This window comes from Vidua macroura, chromosome 2, assembly GCF_024509145.1.
Source record: "Vidua macroura isolate BioBank_ID:100142 chromosome 2, ASM2450914v1, whole genome shotgun sequence".
NCBI classification, from domain to species: domain Eukaryota; kingdom Metazoa; phylum Chordata; class Aves; order Passeriformes; family Viduidae; genus Vidua; species Vidua macroura.
This window is the reverse complement of record NC_071572.1, coordinates 35,171,194-35,195,330: the sequence shown is the minus strand read 5'-3', so window position 1 is coordinate 35,195,330 and position 24,137 is coordinate 35,171,194. Positions and strand designations below refer to the sequence as shown.

Below are 24,137 nucleotides of genomic sequence, written 5' to 3'. Positions count from 1 at the left end.
ACGAAGCACCAGCTAGGATGGTCTGACCAGTGCTAAGGGTACAGCTTTTTTATGACCAGACTATTTTAAGAAATGAGAATTTTGGTGCATGAATGAAAAATAGCTGGTGGTGGTTGACAATGTAGCTTGAAGAACTGAAACTGGGAACCACTTCTGTTTAGTGTAGGCAGCAGAATGCAAGAAATGGTCTGTAAAACTTCCACAGTCCATTTTCTGGATGAAGAGGAAGAGGTCTGTGTGTCAGGAACAGTCATGCCAGTGACTGTGTGTGGGTGTGGTAGCCTGGGGCAGTCTGTGGGTACGAATTCTGCAACACCATAACAAGTTCCTGTGATGTCTTGTTCTCATTGTCTAGCCTTCCCATCCACTTCTGGAATCTCTAAAAATATTCCTCAGCATTGTTAAAGATGAAGGAATAATAAAAATGGAGGGCACATAGAGTGTGTATATATGTGTGTGCACATTTACACATGTTCTAGCAGGTTTTGGCTACTCTGAATTAGAAATCCCCCTCCCCTCCATGCTCACTGGAGCTCACTCACATGCTGGATAGACAATCATGCAGTTGCAGAAGTCCAGAGCAGGGTCATGACTGAGCCACAGTCTATATCTGGGCAGCAGCCAAAACATGGGCCAAGGGTTCAGCACCCTGAATAAACCAGAATTGTGTAAGTCAGACCAGAATTCATAAACAAAGACAACCCAGTACAAAGCACGTAATTCTAAAAGCATTTTGCACTGAGAGCAAATGTAAGCATGATTTTGGAAAGGTTGAGTCTTCCAAAAACACAGGTCAGGAAGCCAGGTTATCCAAAACAAATAGAGCAGAATATTTCTCCTGTACCATTACATATTAAGACCCAGATCTCTTCCCAGTGGTAAAATGTTTCTTTATATCTCCCAGTCACTAAAAAAAGTTACATATTTCAGTCTTTAAAAAATTTATTATCTGTGCTCCACCTTACATGCCTTTGCTGAGTGTCTGCCAGGAATCTGTATGAGATCTGTATGCAGCAGCTGTTCTGTTCATACAGGTCTTCATCACCAAGCATACAAATTTAGATAATTGATATAGAAAAAAATTATTCTCAAGTTACCACATAATTCAGAGTGGAAAAAGAGTAAAATTGTGGGGTTTTTAACTGTCTTTTATTTATTAACTTTGTTAATGTTGTTAATGCATGTGACCTCACTGCTCTGCCCTGGTTGCTGCTATAGCAGTGTGTCAGCCAGTCTACTCTCAGCACCTGCTGTGTTTCAGTTACAGAGAGATGTAATCAGCAAAACTGGCTACCCTGTTTATTCCTCTTTTCTTCATACAACCATGTTCAGACACCTGAACAATGTGATACCTATCATCTTCATATTTACTTTTGCCTTGAATAATCTTTCTTATTACTCTAACAGCACTCAGAGATTTTAAGCAAAATAAAAATTAAAAAACAAACAAACAAAAACCAACAAAAACTCAACAAACAAACACCAAAACAAAAAAAAAAAAACAAAAAAAAACAAAACAAAAAAAAAAACAAAAAACCAAAAAAAACAAAAAAAAAAAAAAAAAAAACAAAAACAAAACAAAACAAAACAAAAAAAACCAACCCAAGAAAAACCCCAAATCTGAGATGTATGTAACTATGTTTGCTATAATTATATGTGAACATGTTTACAGGGCAGACTGAAACATAACAGAGAGGTATGAGAACTAACTTTAAACTGTATGTATAAATTCATTCCACTTTGGTAGCACACAGGTCTGACATATAACATCTATAATACACTAGTTGAAAGAGGCCAACTCAAGAGAGAAGCTGTGGGAGACTGAGAAGGAAAAAAGCAACCACAAAAACTTAGCTGAGACTAGCTATGTTACACATCTATTTGCTGTCTTTTAGTTGAATACACGTATATACATCAACAGGAACTCCTATCCAACTGCCTTTGACCAGACAGTTATTGCATTAACTGCAGGTGTGAGATGTGCAGGCTAAAAACACAGATTTCAGAGAACATGTTGCCTCTGCTTGCTGCTGTTGCTGCAATAGCAAAGTCTTTTGAGGCTGTAGCATATTAGCTGCAGGAGGAATCTTCCATCTGCAAGAACGTGGAGAAATCCTACCTCCTCCTTGGATCTGTAGTGTTTATGTTTGTAAAGTCTACCATCACAAAAAAGAAGCTGTTATTTAGCACCCCCAAATCAAGACTGGGCAATCAGATGAAAGTGGTTAAATTACTGGAGCCTGTTTTCACTTTCACAATTGGTACAGTTATATATCAACTCAAATTGAAAACGAGCTTTTCTGTTCTTTAAGATATGGCTAGTATTTAAACATTTATACACAGCACTTAGAGAGTTCTTTCCACTGCTCAGGAGACTGAACAATCTTGATGTTCATGTTCATTGTAACTCAATTTGGTTTATGCTTTAGGTTTTCTTGGTTTGCTTTGTTTTTTCCTCCAGTTTAATATGTGTAGCTTTAAAAGCCATGCTGAAAAAGAGATATACTAGGTATCTGTTATAGATATAATAATATAGATATACTAATATCTGTTGTCCTGCAAATTTAAAAAAAATCCATTAAATTTGCAATGTATATGTCATCACTTGACACTTTGACCATTCACAAGACACCTAAAATCAGAATGGGAAATTTAGTTCAGACCTGATTCACAGAATAATTGAGGCTGCATGGCACCTCTTGAGATCATGAGATCATCTAGTCAAACACTGTCCAGTTGAAGGGTCAGGTAGAGCAAGTTGTAGCTGATTGCACATTGAGTGTCACCAAGCATGGAGATTCCACAACCCCTCTGAATAACCTGTTCCTGTGTTTCACCACCCTTACGAATTTTCCTAGTTTTAAGCAAAAGTTCCTGTTCCATTTTGTGCCCATTGACTCTTGTCTTGTACCTTGGCTGCTGATAACAACTCTTCAAGCCTGGAATTTCAACCAGCTCTCAGTCCACATCCCTGTCCATTCATCTAGCCCATACTTCATTAGTTGTCTATGAAAATATTACAGGAAAGTGTCAGAAGGCTTCCAAAAGCTGAGAAAAACAACATCTAGAGGTCTACTTTTCTCCATCAAGATGGTCTCATACTACAACAAAACACAAAACACTGGAGAAATTATGAAAATTTAAATTAGAACCACAAGGACTTCTATAAAAAATGAAACAAAACAACCTTCTACCTGAATCTATTTCAAAAGGTTAATTTGAACTTCCTAAAAAGCTATAGAAATACCCTAGTTAACTTATTCTAACTAGTACAACCCTATATAGAACCAGACTATGTGAATTCATTCTATTCTGGGAAAGACTGAGGATAAAAGAATGGAATATGTAACCCCTCATAACATGCCCACTCATTTTGCATATAATAATCTTTTTTTTTCCCCTGGCATCTTATTTCTTGCAACTTTTAGTCTTGAAAAATGTATTTTACTTTATGTATGACAGGGAGAAAAATAAACTCTGGTTTCATAGCTTTACATAGTTCCTCTACCCCATACTATTAACAGAAGAATAGATTGAAGTATATTTTGTCACTAATCTAGTGACAATTATACATGTTGAAACATTCTTATTACATTATATTTCAAATACAATCACATATGCTGTGAATATTAATGCTTGTGGTTTGAACTTAAATTCAACTTCTTTTATATATTCTCTCAAGATAATCTTCCCCAAAATTACAGAGAGAAAAGCTACATCTGTTAAAAACATCCAAAAATAATGCTAAATATATTTTTCCTAAAAGAAAATAATTTTGAGGTTGATGCCTTTTAACTTCCTTGCTTCTAGAAAGGAACATGGAGAAACATTATACCTACAAGCTCCTCCACTGTTAGGTTTGTATAAGTCAAACATACAGAGTTCTCTCATTCCTATCCCCTCACAGCAAAAAATAGTTCCATACAATTTTACAGGCCCATGTACTGTTTTGTGGTGCAACAGCTGTTACCAGCTGGAGATGCTTTATGCTCAGTTGAACTATGTTAAAAAGCATTTCCCTAGTCACCTTCAAACAAACATTTTTTTAATCTTTTCATGACATTTTATAACTTCAAGTCCCTCTTTTGAAATAATTCAAGCTGCAATTACATATAGATTGGAAAGATTAAATAGCTTTTGATTGTATTTTAATAGAAAGAGTGACACAAAGTATTGCAAAAACCCCACAAGCAAGCTACCACATATTTGAGATGCCATAAACATAACAGTACATCTCACCTGTTATTTACTATAGCTGACAGATTTTGGCTAATTTCACTTGAATAAGTGGATCTTCTGCTTTTGAAGGATATTAATACAGACTCATAAAACATACAGATGTCCTCTTTCAGAAAAGAGTAACTAGAAATTGAGCAACAGGAACCACAGTTTTTAAGTGTTTCACCAAACAGATGTACTACAGTAAAAAAGTGACAAGCTTTCTAGAATTTTTAAATTTGGCTCTGGAAAAGAGCTCACATTCAAACTAAAGACCAGATGAATATCAGGGGGACAAAAGAAAGGTGAGGATTTCCATAACAGAGAGAAGCGAGGCTTTCCTTCATTCATTCAAATCCCTGTTGGGTCAAGGGGTGCAGCTGCGCTGCTCCACGAGGGAAAGCACGCTGAGGGAACAGCAAGACAGGCACAAGGCACAGTCCTCACTGACAAAAAGCACCTCCCACCACACCAGCCCCACTTGAGAAAAAGAGCAAAGCAGGCCTGACGACAGGAAATTTGTGGACAGTGACTATTACATTTTACCTATTGAGTGTATTTCAGATAATAAGGGAGCTGCTAATGCACTAGGAGATATCAATACAGTTCCAATTAACCAATACTTCAATACTTCCAATAAACCTTTCATACAACAATTCCCAATTCTTCTTTCAGGAACTTTTGCATGAACATGACCACAGAAAGCATTGAAGAAAGAGGTCAACTAAAAACTGACTCTGTGTGGTCTGCCCAACTTAATTCCTATTTGATACCAATGTTGACGTAACAAGAAACAAGGCCTCAACCTTTCTCCCCTCAAAGTTAATACATGAATTATCTAACAGTAAAAATAAGAAATTAAGTCTTGTGCTATTCAAAAGTGGCTGCTTACTAAAAATAAATACCAGGCAGATTTTAAAAATAGATTTTATTTAGTAATTGGAAAAATATACATTGAACTGGATATTTGGAAATTATTCCTACAATAACTTAAGCATTTTTAAAAGATAAAATTTTTAAAAGATAAAGTGACGGTTAATTGTAAAAGCCTAATCCTGTCACAATTCACAGTTAAACTGTAATGAGCACAGGAGGCTATTACCATTTTTAAGAAATTGATTTGCATGTCATACATATATAGGTCATTATTAATTCATTATCATCTCAATCAAAAGTTTAGTTTCTTTTGTACAAAGGCTATTTACACAAAGAAACATGGTATCTACACAATATCCTAAAATCAAAGTGCTTCTAAGGCTTGTGGTGCTTAATGCTAAAACCAATGTGAGCAAATTAAAATACTCCAGATGAAGTTTATAAATTACTGAATTCTCTAGCATATGGAATACATACAAAACAAGTCCAGAAAAACATGAATGTGATTGCAAATTGATAGCTAAATAATAGATAAACAGAGAACCTCCATAAAATAATAATTACGAGTTATTATAAATTATTGTCTCCACTTTGAACAATGGAGGCAAGCATTATTAAAGCTAGAACAAACTATCCAGTTTCAAACATATTTTATTTCTGTAAAATTTTAGATCTCTCCTGAGACCTGTTTGTAGATTAAAGGGCTTTAATTATTTATCTTGTGGTGTTTTTTTCCCTCCAACATAGCTTAGCATCCTCCTGTTTCTGCAACAGTAAAATTAAAAGCCCTCCTCTGCAATTCAGTGTTATTCTTTAGCCAGAGCCAACTTTAAATAGACATGAAAACACTCAAAAAATTTAGGACAACCTCATAAAATCCAAGTCCAATCGTACTTTTGCTCCAGAGTCTTAAAAACTGCTTTAAACTAAGTACTGATTTTCATTCTTTGCGACTCCTTCCTCCACTGAGTGTGTTACCCACAGCTCGGATACAATTTTAAATTTTTTCCCAAATGTTCTCCTGAGTGCTTTCATCTCTTCTACCCGTGAACAATCTTCTCCTACAACAACATGGGAGACACCCTCATTAAGGTGAGAAACTACTTTTGCACCATAAAAACGGAGCTCCAAAGCTCTAATTGAAAGTGTAGTTCCAGGGATTTTGCTTTGGGGCTCATTAACAACAGCATAACAGTCCACATAAATAGTGCTTCCTCTGAACATACCAAGCTGACAACTGTTCCACCAATAACGTTCTTCTAGCTCTGCAATCAAGTCCAGAGGCATTGCCTCTCTGTCTTTAATTCCTGAGAACACTTCCCTGAGCTGTGTAACATCTGTGTTTGCTGTGTAACTGTCTCCATAACAATCATACTCACGAGCAAAATGTTCTTTTGTGTCAGGAGACATGTGAATCATAAAGGCTGGTTGCCAAGGCACCAGCATTTTGGTTTGAAAACACTGAAGGAGCCACTCTGCCCTCACCACATCGTATTTGTTGGAAGCAATGATGTTTTTCACTCTGACATTCTCAGCTCCTACAATGACACAGTAAGTCTCCGGCCCCGGGTTCTGTACCACACTGCCACCACATTGGGCTATTCTGCTTTCCAGCTCAAACTTTGAGTATTTTCCCATTCCTGTCATAACACAAAACTCAACGTCTTCAAACACATTTGAAACCTTGCTTACACTAGAAAGATCAGGAGCTTTAAATTGCTCAGCTATTCCAATTACCTTCCTCACCTTTGAAACAGTTTTCCTTTTTTTCTCATGTGGCTCATCATACTCATCTATATGAAGGTGCTTAGATGCCAGCTTTCCTTGTGCTTTGTTTCTGAGGTCTTCTAACATGTCTGAAGTCATGCACTCATACCATTCTTTGTCTTCCCTTATCTTCTCAATTCGGGGGAATCTCAAAGTACAGTCAGTTTTATACATATCACTGTCAACAATCTCAGCTGCCTTGATCTGAACTATGACAGAGTTGCAAGGTTCAATGTACATTTCAGGTTTTTCAGCTCCACACAAAATGTTACCAGGAGGGTCCTTCCTATGGTAGGGCTTCCAGTGTTTAGCCAGTTTCAAGCCTAGATCATACAACTCTTTCATAGTATAGCCAGAGCCAACACGACAAATGGAGTGGAAAATGGTCGGTTTTTCATTCGGAGGGGGCGTCTCTGCAACAGCGCATAGAAAATGAGACATCATTCCACCACGAGACCCCTTCCCCCAGTAACCACCAACAATTAAAAGGTCCAGTTCATCCATCAGCCCACTGACATATTCTGGCTTGATTTTTAACCAGCCTTCCCCACGTTTGTCAGGCTTGTAGGTGGACATAGGGTCTTTCACCATAATTCCTTCCTCTCTGTTATCTATGGCTTCATTTAAAGCATCAATTACTTCTTTTCTTGTTCTGGCACTTCTCTTATGGACAACATGTATCCTGCCCTTTACTGGGGTAAATATACTACTTAAGATTTCATATCTTTTGCTTAGTACTTCATGCCCCAATTTCTGATCATTAACCATCAATACATCAAATACACAGAAGCAGGTCTGCAGATCAGAGTCCTCCACCATTCTTTTTATGTCAAATTTGTTTCCTTTTTGCATAAAAGTTTGTGCCTCAGGATTGTAAGCCATCATTTCACCATCAAGAATGCAATTTTGTATATTGCTCTTAAATACATTATGAATAAATGGCGTCAATGAACCTTCAAGGGATGAAGCACCAAACTGCTGAGTATAATCAAACCCATTTCGGGAAAAATACTTGTACACATCCCCATCTTTGTGCATCTGCATACGTTCACCATCCAGCTTGGTTTCTATGTAGAATGTCTGGTTACTCATTTGTTTCTCAATTTGCTGGACATCTGCAACAGCAGCAAGCATTGGTTTAAAGGCAGAAAACAACATGATAGAAACATCACTAAGTGAGACAGAGGGATCATGCAGTTGTCTGCAAACTTTTTCCAAATCAGTAGTAACATTGTGCAATTCAGCAGCATCAGGATGAAAAATTGAAAATATAGTTTGTTGACTAATACCAAGCTTTAGATCCTTTATAATCATTCGGATAAGCCATTTCTGTTCCAGTGCTGTGCTCTGGGTAATTAACTGAAGAAGACTTTTCTTTAACTGACCCTTGTTTTTAGCAGCATTATTATTAGCAATCGCATCTAAATGTTCATTGACTTGTTCTACTGTCAGTCTGCCTTGTTTTGGGCTCCTAGGTTTTAGCACAAAGTATGCAATCATTGCAAAATCTCCAGCATCTCCACGTGAGCCCGTAGGCGTTCTGTAATTTAAAAGCTTTGCAGCATCTTTTCCATCTTTTGGTAAACTAAGCAGTTCAATATAAAGCTTTGCAAGCATAGTTTCTTTAATTCCATATGCCATCCTTTCTCTTTCCAACTGTGGGAGAATAAGCCGCATAGCTGGGTAAAAGGAATCTGTGACATCTTTCTCTTTCTGATGAAGTGCATCATGGAATTTCCTCCAGGAATCCAGAAAATCCTTGAAACACTTGGTTTTCGCTGGACGAGATTTGGACTTCTGTATTCGCTCCAGAGTAGAACACAGATCTGCAAAAGGCACGTGAGAGGCCACTGTTTTTTTAGGAGGAGGCTGTGAAACAGGTGCAGAAGCCATCAGTCTGTTTTTCACTGGGAACAAAACAGAATTATATATTTATAACAAAGCGCCAGCATGTTACTCTGTCTAAAAAAAACCCATCTCTAATTAGGATTTACGTTTTTTCTCATTTTTCTACCTAAGATCTAACCATTGTCTTAAAGGTCTCCAGCTGATTCCTCATTTAAGGGTCAAACTCAGCAGCGAGGCTGCGACATTGAAACACTGACATCACCTAGACAAAGGTCTACACGGCAGGAGAAGGCACCGCGCTCTCCTCCCGCTGCTGCCCAGGCGGGAGCTTTCAGTGCTCGGACACCGATTTCCTCCTCCACCTTCGCCGAGAACGCAGCCTGCCCCCGACACCACCCGCCTCGCCCTTTGTCCCCCGGCTGCTCCGTGCCGGCGGAGGGAGCGGTGTCCAACGGGGCCGGAGAGGGGCCGCACAGGCGCACCCCACATCCCCCAGCACGGCGCTGCCATGGCCACAGCGCGGGGGCAGCGGACACCGCCCGCGGGGCACCTCCCGCTCCGCACGGGACCACACAGCCGGGGGCATGCAGGAACGGCCACCCACAGGAGACTCACGGGGAGCCGCGGCTACCTGCGGAGCCGGGCTGACAACCGGCCTCCCACTGCCCCGGAAGAGGAGGGCCAGCCCGGTGACGCCGCGCTCTTCCCCCTGGCCGGGGCGGGGAACGGTGGCGGAGTCCGGGGCGGGGAAAGGCGGGGAGAGAAGGGAGAACGGCCGGGCTGTGCCCTGGAAGCGGAACCGCGGCTGCGGTGACTTCCTGCCTCGGGAGGAAGGAGCGGTGGTTGAAGTTGCGCTTCGGGGTCTGCGCTGGCCCGAGGCACCAGCGGCGGCCGCCCGGGAGGATGCGGCGGGTGGGTCTGGCGGGCCTCGGGTCCGCCGCGGCCGCGGCACGGGAGGCGGACGGTCCCGGCCCCTGGGGCCGGGCCGGGGGAGCCGGGGCGGCCGGCGGGTTTGGGGTCCGGTTTGGGGTCTCGCGGAGCTAACGCGGCTCTTCCCTGGGGCGGCGGCAGGCGGGACACGGCCCCGGGCGGTGTGCGGCTCCCGCGCCCGCACAGCGGGACGTGGCTGCCGAGGAGCTGCTCCCGTGACAGCGCCGATAAAAGTTCCTGCAGGTGCCTTCCTGCGAAGCCCCGGAGACCTTAAGCTTCTTGGCAGCAAGGTCTCGCTCCAGTGTTTCGTTTGTCTCCACTGCCAGATGGAACAATTCCTGTAAATGGGTACTTGTAAAAGGTGGGGCTGATGGTAACTGCCGTGTTCTAAATGGGCCAAGTGGTCGTTTTGAAAAGACTGAGCTGGGTGTTGCACTTCAGTCAAAAAGGAAGCAATTTAATAAGCTTCGAAATTACTGTGTTTTCGGAGCCTATGGTCCCTAGAAAGTTAAGGTATAGCCAACCTTGGTTTGTTGTTGTTTGGGGTTTTTTTTACACAGTATCATCGAAATTCGAGATACTGAATCACGATGATACTTTGTACCGTTTGTCAGCTGGGAGGAAAAGTATCGCGGAGTTAAGGGGAAAACATTTTCAGTTATCAATATGTACAACTGGATGCAGAGCTGTGGATGTTGGCTGTTTGGAATAAGCAGGACAAGTGACTCGATTTTAAAGCCAGAGCCATGAAATGTGTGACGCTTAAGTTATTCTTACTGCACTTTTTCCTTTGTTAAGAGTTGCTACTTTGCTGTTGTTTTTTCCTTTTTCTTTTCTTTTCTTTTTTAATGAGTGTTTCTGTAGGATTTTAGTACTAAGAAAGTATATTTTTCTGATACTTACTAAGCTTGTAGGTTTTCTTCCAGATCAGTTCCCCCTCTGAAACTAACCTCTTATAGTTGAGGACCTAATATTTCTACTTACAGATGTCTTCTGAGTAAATATGAGTAAATGTAACGCTTGTGCAAATCTCATCTGGAGGAGGTAGAGTCTAGGAAAAAGAAGTGGAGACAAAGAGATGTTCTTAGCTATTTCTTAAGAACACAGAGAATTATTTGATTTTGTCTGTTTGTTTTGAAATCCAAAGGATTGCAGTGAGTGTTAAGATTTAAGGTTATTTTTAAAGCTCTTTAATCAGGAAGCAGCCATCAAAAACCTGATCGTGCTTCTTAACACTAACTTTAAAGCTACTTATGCACTAAAAGTTTTAAAGAGAGAATGTAAATATTTGTTTTTAAGCACTATATATATATGCTATGTTAGTAAAATTATTATAATTATATATGTATATTATTATAATATTACAGTATTTTCATACACTGTGTGTTGTGTATATAGTCCAGGACATTTCATTATGATTCTTGAACTTCGTTATAAGATGTTTTCAAGTTCATCAAATGTCTCAAACAAGCCTTCAGGTTGATAGGAGGAGCATGAGATGCACAGTTTCATTAGTGAAGCAGTTGTAACTTCTAGGGGGTTTGGCTCTTATCACTTCTTTCAAGTAACAAGATATTACATGTGTAATTCAAAACAATTTTACTCAAAAATCATAAATGGAATTGTCTTTCAGGCAGAGATGAAGCCTGGGAAATCATCACATCTAAAGGTAAATGTTTTATGATATGATTAGTGTATGAAAATAATACTGTTTAATTTTAAAAATTTAGACAAAGACAAAACAACAGAACCTGTGGCAGATACATGAGTAATTTCAGCTGCCATTCAAAATGAATGAAAAATTGTTCCCTAGTACTTTAAATATATACTTGAATTTTTGTGATTTTTTTCAGTTGATAATGGTGTTAACCATTTAAAAATAGCATTAGGGCAAAATAGAATATTGTTAAAATGCCTTGATGATAAAGAGTTTTTTTTTTTCTCAAAATTTTTTATTGTGAGTGATTTGTATTTTCAGTAGCTACCTAATTTTGGGACTTGTAACTCATCTGGTAGAGGTCTGCTGTAGTTCCTAGGCTGTGGATTAAACAGTGGAAATGTACAGATACAGGGGGGTGCATGTATATATCAACATGTGTGTATATCCCAACACAAAAGTGAAAATCACTGCTTCCAAATTTCCTTTCTGTTTTGAGAGACAATACAGTTTCATGGCAGTTTAAACCAAAGGTACAGCAGCAGTCTGGCCAAGTCTTACTTGCATTAGGTCTTAACCTTGAGTTGGGTTGCATTGCTGTTCCTATATAGCCATGGTTTCCCCTGTAAGGCTTTGTATTTCAGTACTGTCTTCTGTTTGTCTTTTAAGCTTACAAGCATCACCAAATAAATAGTTGTAGGAAGTATCAGGATTTCTGAAGGCTAGCCTTTCTAATGCACATTATCAGAGTGACAAGATGAAAAATGTATTTTAAATGACCTTATGCTTATTTACCTAGACTTTTACTTAGTTTAAATAATCAGTGATTATGAAATATTGTGAATGCTGTAAAATAGGATGTGATTCCTTGTTACAGGAAAATCTTGTTTTCAAAGTTACAACAATTACATGAATTACCGTGCTGTAATACAATATTTCTTCAAAAAAAAAATTTTTTTCAGTGACACAAAAATGCCCTCCAAGAACTTAAAGGGCCGAATGCTTCTTGATATGACTGGGACATCAGACAGTTGTGGGCAAGTCTGTGACTAGTTGTTGTAGTCTAGGAACAGAAGCAGTCTTGGCTAGAGAGAGGATCGGGTTTGCCCAGGTTGGGTGGGTTGATGGGTCTGCTCTGTTTCAGAAGTTGACCACATCAGACATCGAAATCTAAATATGCTGTTCTCCCACTCTCATGCCTTTTCCAGATTATTCTGGCCCCCTATTAGTCATAAAATTAGAGATGCAAAATAAATTCAACACATGCTCTTCATAATTCATGACAGAGTATTTTCATCATAAGGTGTTATATTGTAAACTGCTTGAAAGGTTTATAACTTCCCATCCAGTATACCAGGAGTGGGAAATAAAGACCAAAAAGAGAATTTTGTGTGTGTTGTCTTGCAGTATGTTGAACAGTCTCAAGTCTCATACACTTCAAAAAGTGCTGACCTTACTGCTCACTGAATATTACTATATTTGCTTACCCTTTTTATTTTTGTCCTTCAAGTGGAAATTTTATTCTATTTGTTTCATCTTCTGCTCTCCAAGATAGTGTTTGGAAGGTGTGTTGCTTTGAGCTCCATAGAAAGTGTGGGTTGTAGCTTTATTGAAAATGAGATTATATTAATTTGGCTTAGAGTCTCTTTTAGGCCTGTATGCTTGTTTGAGAGACCATCCTTTTCTGTTCTAGTGATCTTTTAATTGGTATTGAAAGATAGGAAGGAACCTATGAAAAATTTTGATCTTAGTTTCCTAACTGACAATTCTTGCAACAAGATATGAAGGCCTGGAAATGAATGGAACCAGTGAAGTTTCATATTGCCAGGAAAAAAACTTAGTAGCAATGTAGTTGTTCAATATGGTGGTGTAGTCAGCTTTGTTTAAATATGTAGTGAGAGTGAAATATTTGTGGCTGTGTAGTTTCCTCTTCCTGTTAACTGTTTACTGCATGTTGACCTTTAGTTGTAGGATGTACTGGCTTTGCAATTTTAGTAGTATAATATATTGATAGTATTAGCCTGCTGAAGTAAAAATAGAAGTGATGCACTTCTCATGAAACTAACATGGCTTATAAAATCAACTGTGGGTATCAGTCTCCAAATAATAATCCATAATGCACGTGGGATAGCTGATGCAAAACTTCATCACTTGAAGTGAGATTTTTATTAATTCTTTGTCGCTTAGTAGTTTTGTTTAACAGTGGGTCTCTTACTCTTGTGAATATCTTGTTGAGAAAAAATTTTTGGACTTTCTGTCATTTTCTAAGAAAGCCAGCAAAATGTTGAATAGTGTAGGTAAGGAGAATGTTTTTATTGTCTCATTATCGATATTCTTATAGTCTTGAAATGTAATGCAGGAAATGTTTGCTAACTTCTTTAGGAAGTGATCTTAAAAATTGAAGTAGCTACTTGATATGTCTTCTAATCATTGTGAGTTCAAGGGAAATGGATCACAGGAATTAAATTTTCCTATAGACAGTATTTGTGTATACTTGGGTATAGATAATAAACATGAACTTACAAATAATATAAGAGAACAAAGTTGAGATAACTGCTCTTTCAGACTACTTTATATTTCACCAGTTTTATGTTTTTGGAGTAGACACACTATATAAAAGCTTAATATCACATTGGGTTTGGTTAAGATGTGAATCTTAAGATGTGACATACTATTTTTATTTCTGATTTATTTCTAATTTTTGCATAAAATAGAGACAGCAGGTTTTCCTGGTCATATTGGGTGCCTATATCTGTGGAATGCAAAGGCTGTAGCTGCAGAGGTCACCTTTTATCACTCAAGCCTACCAAGACGGCTGGTATAAAATGCTTGGATGCATCTCTGCATGTCAAACTCCTTTGGAGTTTGAATTCAGATTATTGCTGTGCTATATCATTTCAGGAGATTATAACTTTGTGTCAAAAGTGTAACTATTATCTGCTATGTAGCTTAGTGTTCTCAGACAAGTGAGTTTGTATTTTCCCTTCCAGGTAGTGTGATTATTCAAGTCAGTGGTGACTAAATGGTTACTGTAGTTTTTGTGTAGGTTTGGCAGTTTTTGTCTGTTTCCATATGAACCAGGAGTGCGACATAAGTTTTGGCTGGAAAGAAGGTTTAATCCATTGTCATTAACATAACTCTCCTCATTTTATGCTTTTATCATGAGTCTGTTTTCATGTTTGGTATTTTCAGCAGTGCATTTCACTGATCAGAGAATAATGTAGTTAATGGACTGTTTTCAGTGGTCTTGCATGATGATAAAATCCTCCATACAGCTAAAGACTTCATGAGGATTACTGATCTGATAGTGGAAAATTATTGTTATAAATCAGAAGCAATCAAAATATAGCCAAAAAAAGCTGTCATAAATGGTACATTACCACATACAATGTGATGTCTTAATATAGAGGAGTCTCTCTCTTCTGAGCAGTTCAGGTGTTGCTCTGTAACCACAGTTGATTGAAATGCTGAAAGACAGCCACTAATCTATAGCAGTGCTGGGATGTATGGTGAGCCTTCACTGGCTGCAGAGTGACGTGCACAGGCTTACTGCATGCTACTTAGCAACTTAGAAATAAAGGCTATTTTCATTTGTGTTCTCTGAATTCTAGAGTTACGTATATGAGCAGCTGAGCAGCCTTGACAAACTAGTGATACAGTCTGTGTGGTTGTTCTTTTGCTTAGTAGGAAAGTCTGAGGGAAAGCAGAGGTTACTGTGGTCTCAGTCAACCAGTCTTCCAGTGCTGTTAATGGACTGCCTGCAGAAATACTGTAAATGGGATTTTGTAGAGTTCTAAAGCCTTTCCTTATGATTGCATTTCTGCTTGTTTTACAGAATCAAAAGGTTTCTAAAACTTCAAAGGGGTTTGCCACCAAATTTTATGTTAATGCTCCAATACATTGACTTGCTATTAATCGTCCGCAAGTACAAATGCTTAAATTGCTACCTTTTTCCTTTTCCTATATTTATATGTATACATTTGGGTTCTTTTGCAGGATTTACTTGGAGTAAAAGATCACTGACTTCCACAATGGAAAAATCATGGATGCTTTGGACCTTTGCTAAAAGATGGCTACTAGCTTTGGCTTCCTGGTCTTGGAGTCTCTGCCGTATTTGTCTTTTGCCCTTGATAGTGACTTTTCATTTGTACGGAGGCATTATACTCCTTATATTAATATTTGTATCAATAGCAGGTATATTATATAAATTCCAGGATGTTCTGCTTTACTTTCCTGAACAGCCCTCTTCATCACGCCTTTATGTTCCTATGCCCACTGGTATACCACATGAAAACATCTTCATCAAAACCAAAGATGGAGTTCTTCTCAATCTTATTCTGCTGAGATACACAGGGGACAATGCAGCGTATTCTCCAACCATCATTTACTTTCACGGGAACGCAGGCAACATTGGCCACAGGTTGCCAAATGCTTTGTTAATGCTGGTAAACCTGAAAGTAAACTTAATTCTGGTCGATTATAGAGGGTATGGCAAAAGCGAAGGAGAAGCAAGCGAAGAAGGCTTGTACTTAGATTCTGAGGCTGTCTTAGACTATGTGATGACTCGGTCTGATCTTGATAAAACAAAAATTTTTCTTTTTGGCCGTTCCTTGGGGGGAGCAGTAGCTATTCACTTAGCTTCTGAAAATTCCCATAGGATTTCTGCCATCGTGGTGGAGAACACCTTTCTTAGCATCCCATACATGGCCAGCACTTTGTTCTCTTTCTTTCCAATGAGGTATCTTCCGCTGTGGTGCTACAAAAATAAATTCCTATCCTACAGAAAAATCTCTCAGTGCAGAATGCCTTCTCTCTTCATCTCTGGGTTGTCTGACCAGTTAATTCCACCAGTTATGATGAAGCAACTTTACGAATTATCCCCAGCTCGGACTAAGAGATTGGCAATATTTCCTGATGGAACTCACAATGACACTTGGCAGTGCCAGGGTTATTTTACTGCACTAGAACAGTTCATCAAAGAAGTAATAAAGAGTCACTCCCCTGAAGAAATGGCGAAAACATCATCTAACGTAACAATAATATAAGTGATATTCTCCTTTGGGGTGGAGTGGGGCAAGTACCTGCACTGTACCTTGATTTGTGATAAGTGGTAAAAGAATGTCTGTTTTTAAATGTATGTCATGTCTGTACTTGCCTAAAGAGTGAAATTAAACTTGGAAAGGTCTGATATTTTATTAAGGTGTTCCAGATAACTTTTACATTTGCAGCATTGTAAATGAACCATTTTATGTCTTTCTCATACTTTTTTGGTATCTCTGTCCATATATTCCACTTGTTTGATATGTACAACAGATGCTATTAAAGAAACTTGCTACAAAAGTAGTACAGAATGTATTTAGAACAACGGGAGGCTCTTTGGTATTCACTGCTGTATGTGTGAGCTTTTTGGACAGCCATGGTTAGCACAATGATTAGTTGCTTCTCTTAGAGTTTATTTAAAGTGTGCCATGCATGAGATTAGTGTTTTATTTCTTGAAATTTTATATTATGCAAAGTGGGAAGACTTTAACGGGCTAAATAATATGAAATAACATAAATGGTAGAGTATACTTGCAGGTATACTGTCCTGGGTGATTACTGGTTTCTATGGTTTTGCAAACTTACATATGTCAAACTGCAGCTGAAGATGAAAAGATACTTTCCTTATTTTCTTTTGCTGTTTGTATTATAATAGTGCACAGAAGGTTGTATGTGCCTAACATTGTGACTTCAGGATTTTACCCAGGCAATTTCTGTATAGAAAACAGAAGTAACTTTTTCTAAAAGAGATCAGTGCAATCTAAGCTCCTTTCTGCCTCAAGCTCTCCTCACTAATGCACAGGCAAACTATTTGTTAGTATTAGTCTGCTTGTGCATTTGAGGTGATTATTAAGGCAAAATGGGTGGTCATACAAGGTAAAAGTAGGTTTTTCTGTTCAGACTTTTACACTGGTGTAGTTAAATGTTTGTGTCCTTTATTTATACTTCCTAAAGAAACAAATTCAAATAATTATCAGTGATCACATGATTAGATATAGATGCAGTTGCTACAGTAAGGATAATGAAAATGAGCAGATAGTCCTAGATGGTCCTGTCATTGAGGGTAGGAAGGTTCTGCAGTTACTGATTGACTGGAGCAGCAAGCCAAGGCCAACTGCACGAGATTCAGTAAGATGAAAGGCTGGATCCTGTGCTTGAGTCACAACCCCATGCAGCACTACAGACTGGGGAAAGAGTGGCTTGAGAGCTGCTCAGCAGAAAAGAGACTTGGAGATGCTAGTCAACAGCTGCCTGGATGTAAACCCACAGTGTGTCCAAGTGGTTAAGAAGGCCAATAGCATCTTGACCTGTATCAAAAATAGTGTGGCCAGGACCACTGCAGTGATCATCCCCCTGTACTTGGCACTGGTGGGGCCAAACCTCAAGTCCTGTGTTGAGTTCTGGGCCCTTCACTACAAGAAAGACTTTGAGGGGCCGGAGCAAGTCCAGAGATGTATAAAAGAGCAGGGAAGGGTCTGGGGCACAAGTCCTGTGAGGCGCAGCTGAGTGATATAGTGGTGTGTAGTTGAAAGAAAAGGTGGCTCATGGGAGACCTCATTGCTCTACAACCACTTGGAAGGAGGCTGTAGCAAAGTGAGGGTGAGCCTCTTCTGCCATTTTTCAAGTGCAAGGATGAGAGGAAAAGGCCTTGCATCAAAGAAGGTTCAAATTAGGTATTATAAAACCAATTTCACTGAAAGAGTGGTTAGCCATTGGACTAGGTTGCTCAGAGAGGTAGTGGAATCACCAGCTCTGGAATCACTCGAGTCATCTGGATGTGGCACTTGGGGATATGGTTTAGGGGTCATTATGGTTGTGTTAGGTTGATAATTGTACTAGACCTTGAAGGTCTCTTCCAACCTTGATGATTCTGTGATCAAAGACATGCTGTTAGCTTAGTCTCTAATGGAGTGTAGGAGCTGTTTAGATCTCTTCTGCAGGTTTAATTATCATCTGCTGCAGCTGAGCTTGCCTCTTCAAAATATTCTTTTTTAATGGAAAGAACAAATTGGAAAATCTTCCACACAATCTTTAAAGTTGCCCTTTGGATTCAAATTTTTAAGTAAACTTTTCTGCCATGTTGTTCTGATTCAGAAAAGCATCTCAGCACACACTTAAAATCTGTTTCCTGAGGGACAGTCATATTTTAAGCTTGTGCTTAAATTCTCTGGTTGAATAAAACTGCTTTCCTGAACTGGTGCCTTAATGGTTATGCCTCCTAATGGAATTATAGTTCTTACGTACATGTGGGTAATAGTTGTCAGCAGTTTGTAGATAGGATGATACATTTTTTCATAAACTGCTTTTTTTTTTTTTTTTTAATAAACATCTACATACCAGAAGTTGCTGCTTTCTCTGGTGAGCATAGTATCTTGTGATAATAATATTATTATTATTATCTTGTGTAATAATAGTATCTTGTGATACTATTTTTAAGGTTTTTGTAGAGTTGATTGAAAAAAACTATACATCTTTGTGGGTCTATAGATGTAAAAACATAGAGCATACTTTTCAATCTGAGTGAAACCAAAACTGTCTTTTCAGCCTTACAGTGGTGATACTTTTTTTTCTTTTTTTTTTTTCTTTTTTTTTTTTTTTCTTTTGGGGAGAGGGGTACTTGGGCAAGGTATATTGGAGAAGTTTGACTGGGGGCTGGGAGATGAGGCTGTGTTTGTGTAGCAGAAAAGAGTTGATAGACATAGCATTGCCTTTCCCTGATGTACTCTACAGTGAGATGTAAGTTCCTTGCATACATTGTTTCATCTATTTCACATTGCTTTAGAATAGAGGTGGAGGGAGAGAAGGAAAATTAGCAGTCAAATACTACTTTTCTAAAATTCAGTTGATGAAGCCAAAAGAGTAGATTAATTGTTGGAGACAGAATGAAGAGAAAGTAGTTGTTTCAGAAGTTGTGATATCTTGACATTAAATACCATTGTGGGGTTGAGGGAGGGTGTTCACAAAGCATCAATTTCTAAAGTAACATAGCATTTAATCCCACTTCCTACCAATCAAAACAAAACCCTCAACCCCAGAATACCCTTAGTATTATGTGGTACTTGTATGCAAATTAAGTATTCCTATTTGAGCACACAGTTGCTAAGACAAAATCAAATGTGTAGTGTTAGATTATGGCAATCTGAAACTCTTCAATGTGGGCTGTATCTAAACATTACTTTTTATTCTCAAACCATATATGTTTTCACTATATTGTCTGAAGGGCATAAATATGAAACTTTAATTTTGCAGGTATTGGGTGTGAGTTGACACGATAGTCATATATGCATCCTTTACCCTTGTGTGGTTTCTTCCACCTTCCACATATGCACAGTTTTGTTTCTCACTTAATGGGTTGGCCACATACACTTGTGAATGAATGTTTTATGCTATTTTTCATTGCATTGGTTATGAAGTCCACTGAAGGAAAATAGGAGGGAAGTGATATTTTTATGCAAGTATTCACTGCTCTGCATACAATTCTTTGAGGGAGGGAGGGAGGAAGAAGGGGGAGGAAACTTGTTCTGACAAGTGAAGACTTGTTTTTATTTCATGGACTGTGTGATGGAAACCACAGTTATCTGCTGCTAAAAACTGAACTGCAAGCAACATAGTAGTAATAAGTTTAAATTGCCAAATTATGTGTTATGATACTGGTGCATTTATTTTATTAAATACCATTATATGTTTTCCCATAAAAGTTATCCATTTGTGTATAGGTGTTTCCCAAATATTTGTCCTGTAGATATAAATTTCTAGTCTGAGAAGAAGTCGAGTTCTTTTCACAGGTTTGTAAGAAAGCCTTAGTTTAAATATGTTCATTAAAGGAATTTTCTTAGAAGAAATTTAAGTTAAAAAAAAAAAAAAAATAAAAACAAAGTTCCTGGGGAGGGGTCAGGAGTTGAACAGCAGTAGAGTTCCTTGTAAGAAAGCATAAAACCTTGTGTGTGCACACATTGTGGTTTTAATTAGTGGAAATACTTGAGGCTTCCTACTAACCCAAGTTTACATTCCCAGAATTTGTTTCTGAAATGTGAAATGCAGAGAGATAAGCTGTGCTTTCTTCTGGAGAAACACTAACTGGTTTAGCTGCCCTCATGTCCATTTCTCAGGTAAAATTAGAAATAGAGCACAAATGCATTTGGTAGGCTACGGACAATCTGTCAGCTGAAGGGCAGAAGGATTAACTATTTATACAAAATATGCATATCAGCATCTCTAAGCTAATAATTGGGTTCATGTTGGATATTCACAGTGAGGAATGCAAGGCAGAATTGAGAGTCCAAGGTATGGTCTTTTCTGTTAGCAAAAAGATGCAGACGTACCTCCAATTGTATTTCATCAATTCTTGAAAAATACGTTTTTATTTTTGTTAATGACAGGCAATTTTGCTAGGGGCACTTCTGCCAAATATAAAATCAGTGCCTCATGCATGTAGTGGGATCAGCCTGATGTATCCCATTAGGTATAATTTGCAATGCCATCCTGCTTGTATAATTAAGAGTAGAACCCCACAGAAGTGTAAATAGAGATAGCATATTGAAGTTCTAAATAACACTTATGTTTTGAATTCAGAAACAGTCACTGATTATGAGATGCAAGCTTTTTATTTGATTTTTCTTTAATATATAGTTAAACCAAAACTGTCTTATGAAGTATTCTTAAGTTTTGTAGACAAAGCATAAATGTTATTGTATATGTGCTAATTGTGGCAAAGTTTTACATTATCATTCTAGTTGGTTTTTACAATAAAGTTAATTTTACAAAAAACACTTTTCTATTTTTATGTACTGACATATGCAATAAATTGATACATTGAAAGTGCTATTAATGTCTTATTCTAGTTTGTGGCCTGTCTTCAGTGTGTTTGCATAGTGACAGATCAACCCCAAGGTATCGTTTTCAGTGACTGACTAAAGCCAGAGCACATGGATAGACATTGTTAGATGTGGCCTCTGTGGAAAGCTATTACATCAGGGGGAAAAGCATATTACAAATATATTTCTAAGCTTTGTCATGTATCCTCACTTTCAGGAAGTGTTAGTAAGTAAAACTGATATGTGGTGGCATCACTTTCTAACACATTTTGCATTTCAAAATTCCTCTGTTGTCTGGGGGTCTGAGAGATGGTCTAACTATTATGTCCATTAGGAAGTATTTTGAAATGTTTCTGACTAGTTTTACCACCTATGCTGGCAATATTTTAAATGTCAATTTTAAATCCTATAATGCCACTCAGAATTATAGTTAATTCATACAGTTGGAGTGGGATACTCGGTCTGAAGTAATTTCTACTTTCTAACAGAGTTTACAGTGCATTACTAAGCTTATATCACCTCTGCTCCCATTCAGCATGGTTAATATGAAATACCCAGAAAATAAGGGCTTACTGATGTCTGTTCTGAAGCTGCAAAATTTATGTCCTCTCCTGAATTACTGCAAGGCTTATAGTTCATTTTTAACCCGGTACCTAGGAAACGGGGCTGTGGGTGGGGGGTGTAGGTGTGGTACATTTGGACACTCCGTTCAAGATACCTATTGATTTGGAATGAAAAAAAAATTCTAATTTTTGTAAAGGAAGAAATGACAGTACAGGAACAACTCCAGATTTGGGTACTTCATGTGAATAGTACCCTGAATGAGAAGCAAGTTGCTGTCTTATGAACTATGTCACTAAAACTTGCTTCCACAGTAGTGTTCTGGACAACACAAGTCTTGCATTTGCTTTTTCTTACTTGAAAATTGATAAGCACCTGGGCTACCAAGTGCAATACAAACTGTGTCTTGGAATGTCTCATGATGTTATATTCATTTGCTTAGTAGGTGAGTGTAGGCCTTCATATCAGGCAAAACACCTGAATTTTTCTCTGAATTTGCGAGTACCGATTAAATCATAGTAAACATTCATGAGGGCATATGAACATTGAAACTAAAATTGGAGCAGCCCTGCTGAGGACTTGGGGCTGCTGGTGGATGAGAGGCTGGACATGACCCAGTAATGAGCACTCACAGTCTAGAAAGCCATACGTGCCCTGGGCTGCATCCAAAGCAGCGTGGGCAGCAGGGCAAAGGAAAGGATTCTGTCCCTCTGCTCTGCTCTGGTGAGACCTCACTGCAGTGCTGCATCCAGGTCTTGATTCTTCAGCACAGGAAGGACACTGAGCTGTTGGAGGGAGTCTAGAGGAGGGCCACCAATCTGATTAGAGGGATGGAGCACCTCGGTGATGAGAAAAAGCTAAGAGAATAGGGCTTGTCCAGCCTGGAAAAGAAAAGGTTTTGGGGTGACCTAATTGCAGTTTTACAGTACCTTAGGGAGGCTACAAGATAGATGGAGAAGCTTTTTACAAGGTCATGTAGTGACAGAACAAGAGGGAAAGGCTTAAACTTGAGAGAGTAGGTATAGATTAGATATTTGGAGGGAGTTCTTTGCTGTGAAGGTGGTGAGGCACTGTAACAGGTACACTGTAACCAAGAAGTTGTGGAACACTCCCTTGAAGTGTTCCAGGCCAGGCTGGATGAAGGTCTCAGCAACTTGATCTAGTGGAGGATGTCCCTGGCCACAAGAGAGTTGTTGGAACAAGACAATCTTTAAAGTCCCTTCCAACCCTGGTCATTCTATGACTCTGCAATGAAACCTAGACCAAGGGCTTTCCGTCTGTTCAAAAGATCAAGTACAGACAAGTAAGGTTTTGAGAAAATGCTGAACCATTGGCTTAGCAAAAATTATTTTCTCCAAAGATATTGAACATGCCTGAGCTTTAAATCTCTTGTTGGACCCTATTCAGGGTCTTCATTTTAGATTTTGTACTGAGTTCTGTCTCTGTAAGTAGATAGGAAGATACACTGATTATTTTCTGGATTTGTTTTGAAAACATCAGTGTGATTAATTTGTTATGCTTCAGCTTGGATGAGGGCAGAATAACTCTTGTATGTCTGGGAAAAACAGCAGTTTTTCTTTCTCTGAAAGGCAATGCAGCTTAGGAGCAGACTTGGTTTTACTGTATTAAAGAACATGGTTTCACTCCCAGCTGGAGATACATATTTAATACTGTGAAGCAATGAGCTGAATAATGCAAATCTGCAAGGTGGCTGACTGAAATGTATGTTCACATACCAAGTTCAGAGAGGTGTTGCTGCTAGTTTGACGAGTAACTAAGGAAGCGATTGTGCTGCTTGAGAACAGAAAGAAAGGAAGTTCTACAGCTGGTTTGAATTACACTTAACGTCTAGTGTGGGCTAACTATTTACAGAAATTCAAAGGGAAAGGTCAGGCAGAGAACCCTTTCCTGTCTGTCCTCTAGGACTCAGGGACAGTGTAGCAAATACAGCTACAAGGAAATTTTGAAATACTTGAATCCTTGTCCTGTGCCCTCTACTGAAGGTCTTCAGACTGTAGCAGCAGCAGAGCAGCCACTCCCACATGAAGAGCCATAGCTCAGTGTTTATCTTGTTATCATACAAAAGCATTTTTAGCCCATCTGTGCAAAAACTATTGCATAGTGTCAAAGAGGTGGAGAAATGCAGTTCTCCATGTTGCTGGATAGCAAAGCCAGTGAGACTGTAAGAGGAGTGGGCTTCAGCTATATGACAGAGCTCCTTTTTCCCTGGGCAGTAAGAAGCAATTGCTGTAACATCATGGGGGGGGAGGGGGGGGTTGGAGGGGGGGGGGGGGAAGGGGAAGGGGAGGAGGCTGGCATTAAGTTGCTGTAGTATATAAATCCTGGGTTGTCTTTTTATATTTTACATGTTTTGAAAATTATTTTCTAGGTGGTTCTGCTGCATACTTTGAAAGACACCTATAATA

The 24,137-nt window shown here is 38.8% G+C and overlaps 2 protein-coding genes across 17 annotated transcripts in view; one reads left to right on the top strand and one right to left on the bottom strand.

Annotated features, from left to right (window-relative positions):
- Window positions 1-2,928: 2,928 nt before the first annotated feature.
- On the bottom strand, window positions 2,929-9,417 carry LIG4 (DNA ligase 4). 7 transcript variants are annotated; one of them, XM_053969697.1, is made up of 3 exons: window positions 8,888-9,183; window positions 6,321-8,768; window positions 2,929-3,006 (listed from the first exon to the last, which is right to left on the bottom strand). In XM_053969697.1, the coding sequence occupies exons 2-3, from the start codon at window positions 8,752-8,754 to the stop codon at window positions 2,999-3,001; spliced, it is 2,442 nt and encodes an 813-aa protein (XP_053825672.1). In that variant the 5' UTR covers window positions 8,755-8,768; window positions 8,888-9,183; the 3' UTR covers window positions 2,929-2,998. The 7 variants fall into 7 exon arrangements, with proteins under 7 accessions (XP_053825672.1, XP_053825671.1, XP_053825669.1 ...); XM_053969696.1 differs by lacking the exon at window positions 2,929-3,006 and adding an exon at window positions 5,132-6,155; XM_053969694.1 differs by lacking the exons at window positions 2,929-3,006; window positions 8,888-9,183 and adding an exon at window positions 9,341-9,417 and having other exon boundaries at window positions 5,132-8,768.
- Window positions 6,581-24,137, top strand: part of ABHD13 (abhydrolase domain containing 13) — a 34,516-nt gene continuing 16,959 nt past the window's right edge. The window contains exons 1-4 of one of the 10 annotated variants that reach the window (XM_053969703.1): window positions 6,581-6,645; window positions 11,273-11,308; window positions 12,259-12,333; window positions 15,293-16,636. In XM_053969703.1, the coding sequence (XP_053825678.1) occupies window positions 15,328-16,341 (1,014 nt within the window). In that variant the 5' untranslated portion in view covers window positions 6,581-6,645; window positions 11,273-11,308; window positions 12,259-12,333; window positions 15,293-15,327 and the 3' untranslated portion in view covers window positions 16,342-16,636. Of the gene's footprint in view, window positions 6,646-9,289; window positions 9,622-9,877; window positions 10,001-10,052; window positions 10,153-11,272; window positions 11,309-12,258; window positions 12,338-15,292; window positions 16,637-24,137 lie in introns of those variants that run through there. The other 9 variants (XM_053969706.1, XM_053969705.1, XM_053969698.1 and 6 more) reach the window with 9 other exon arrangements.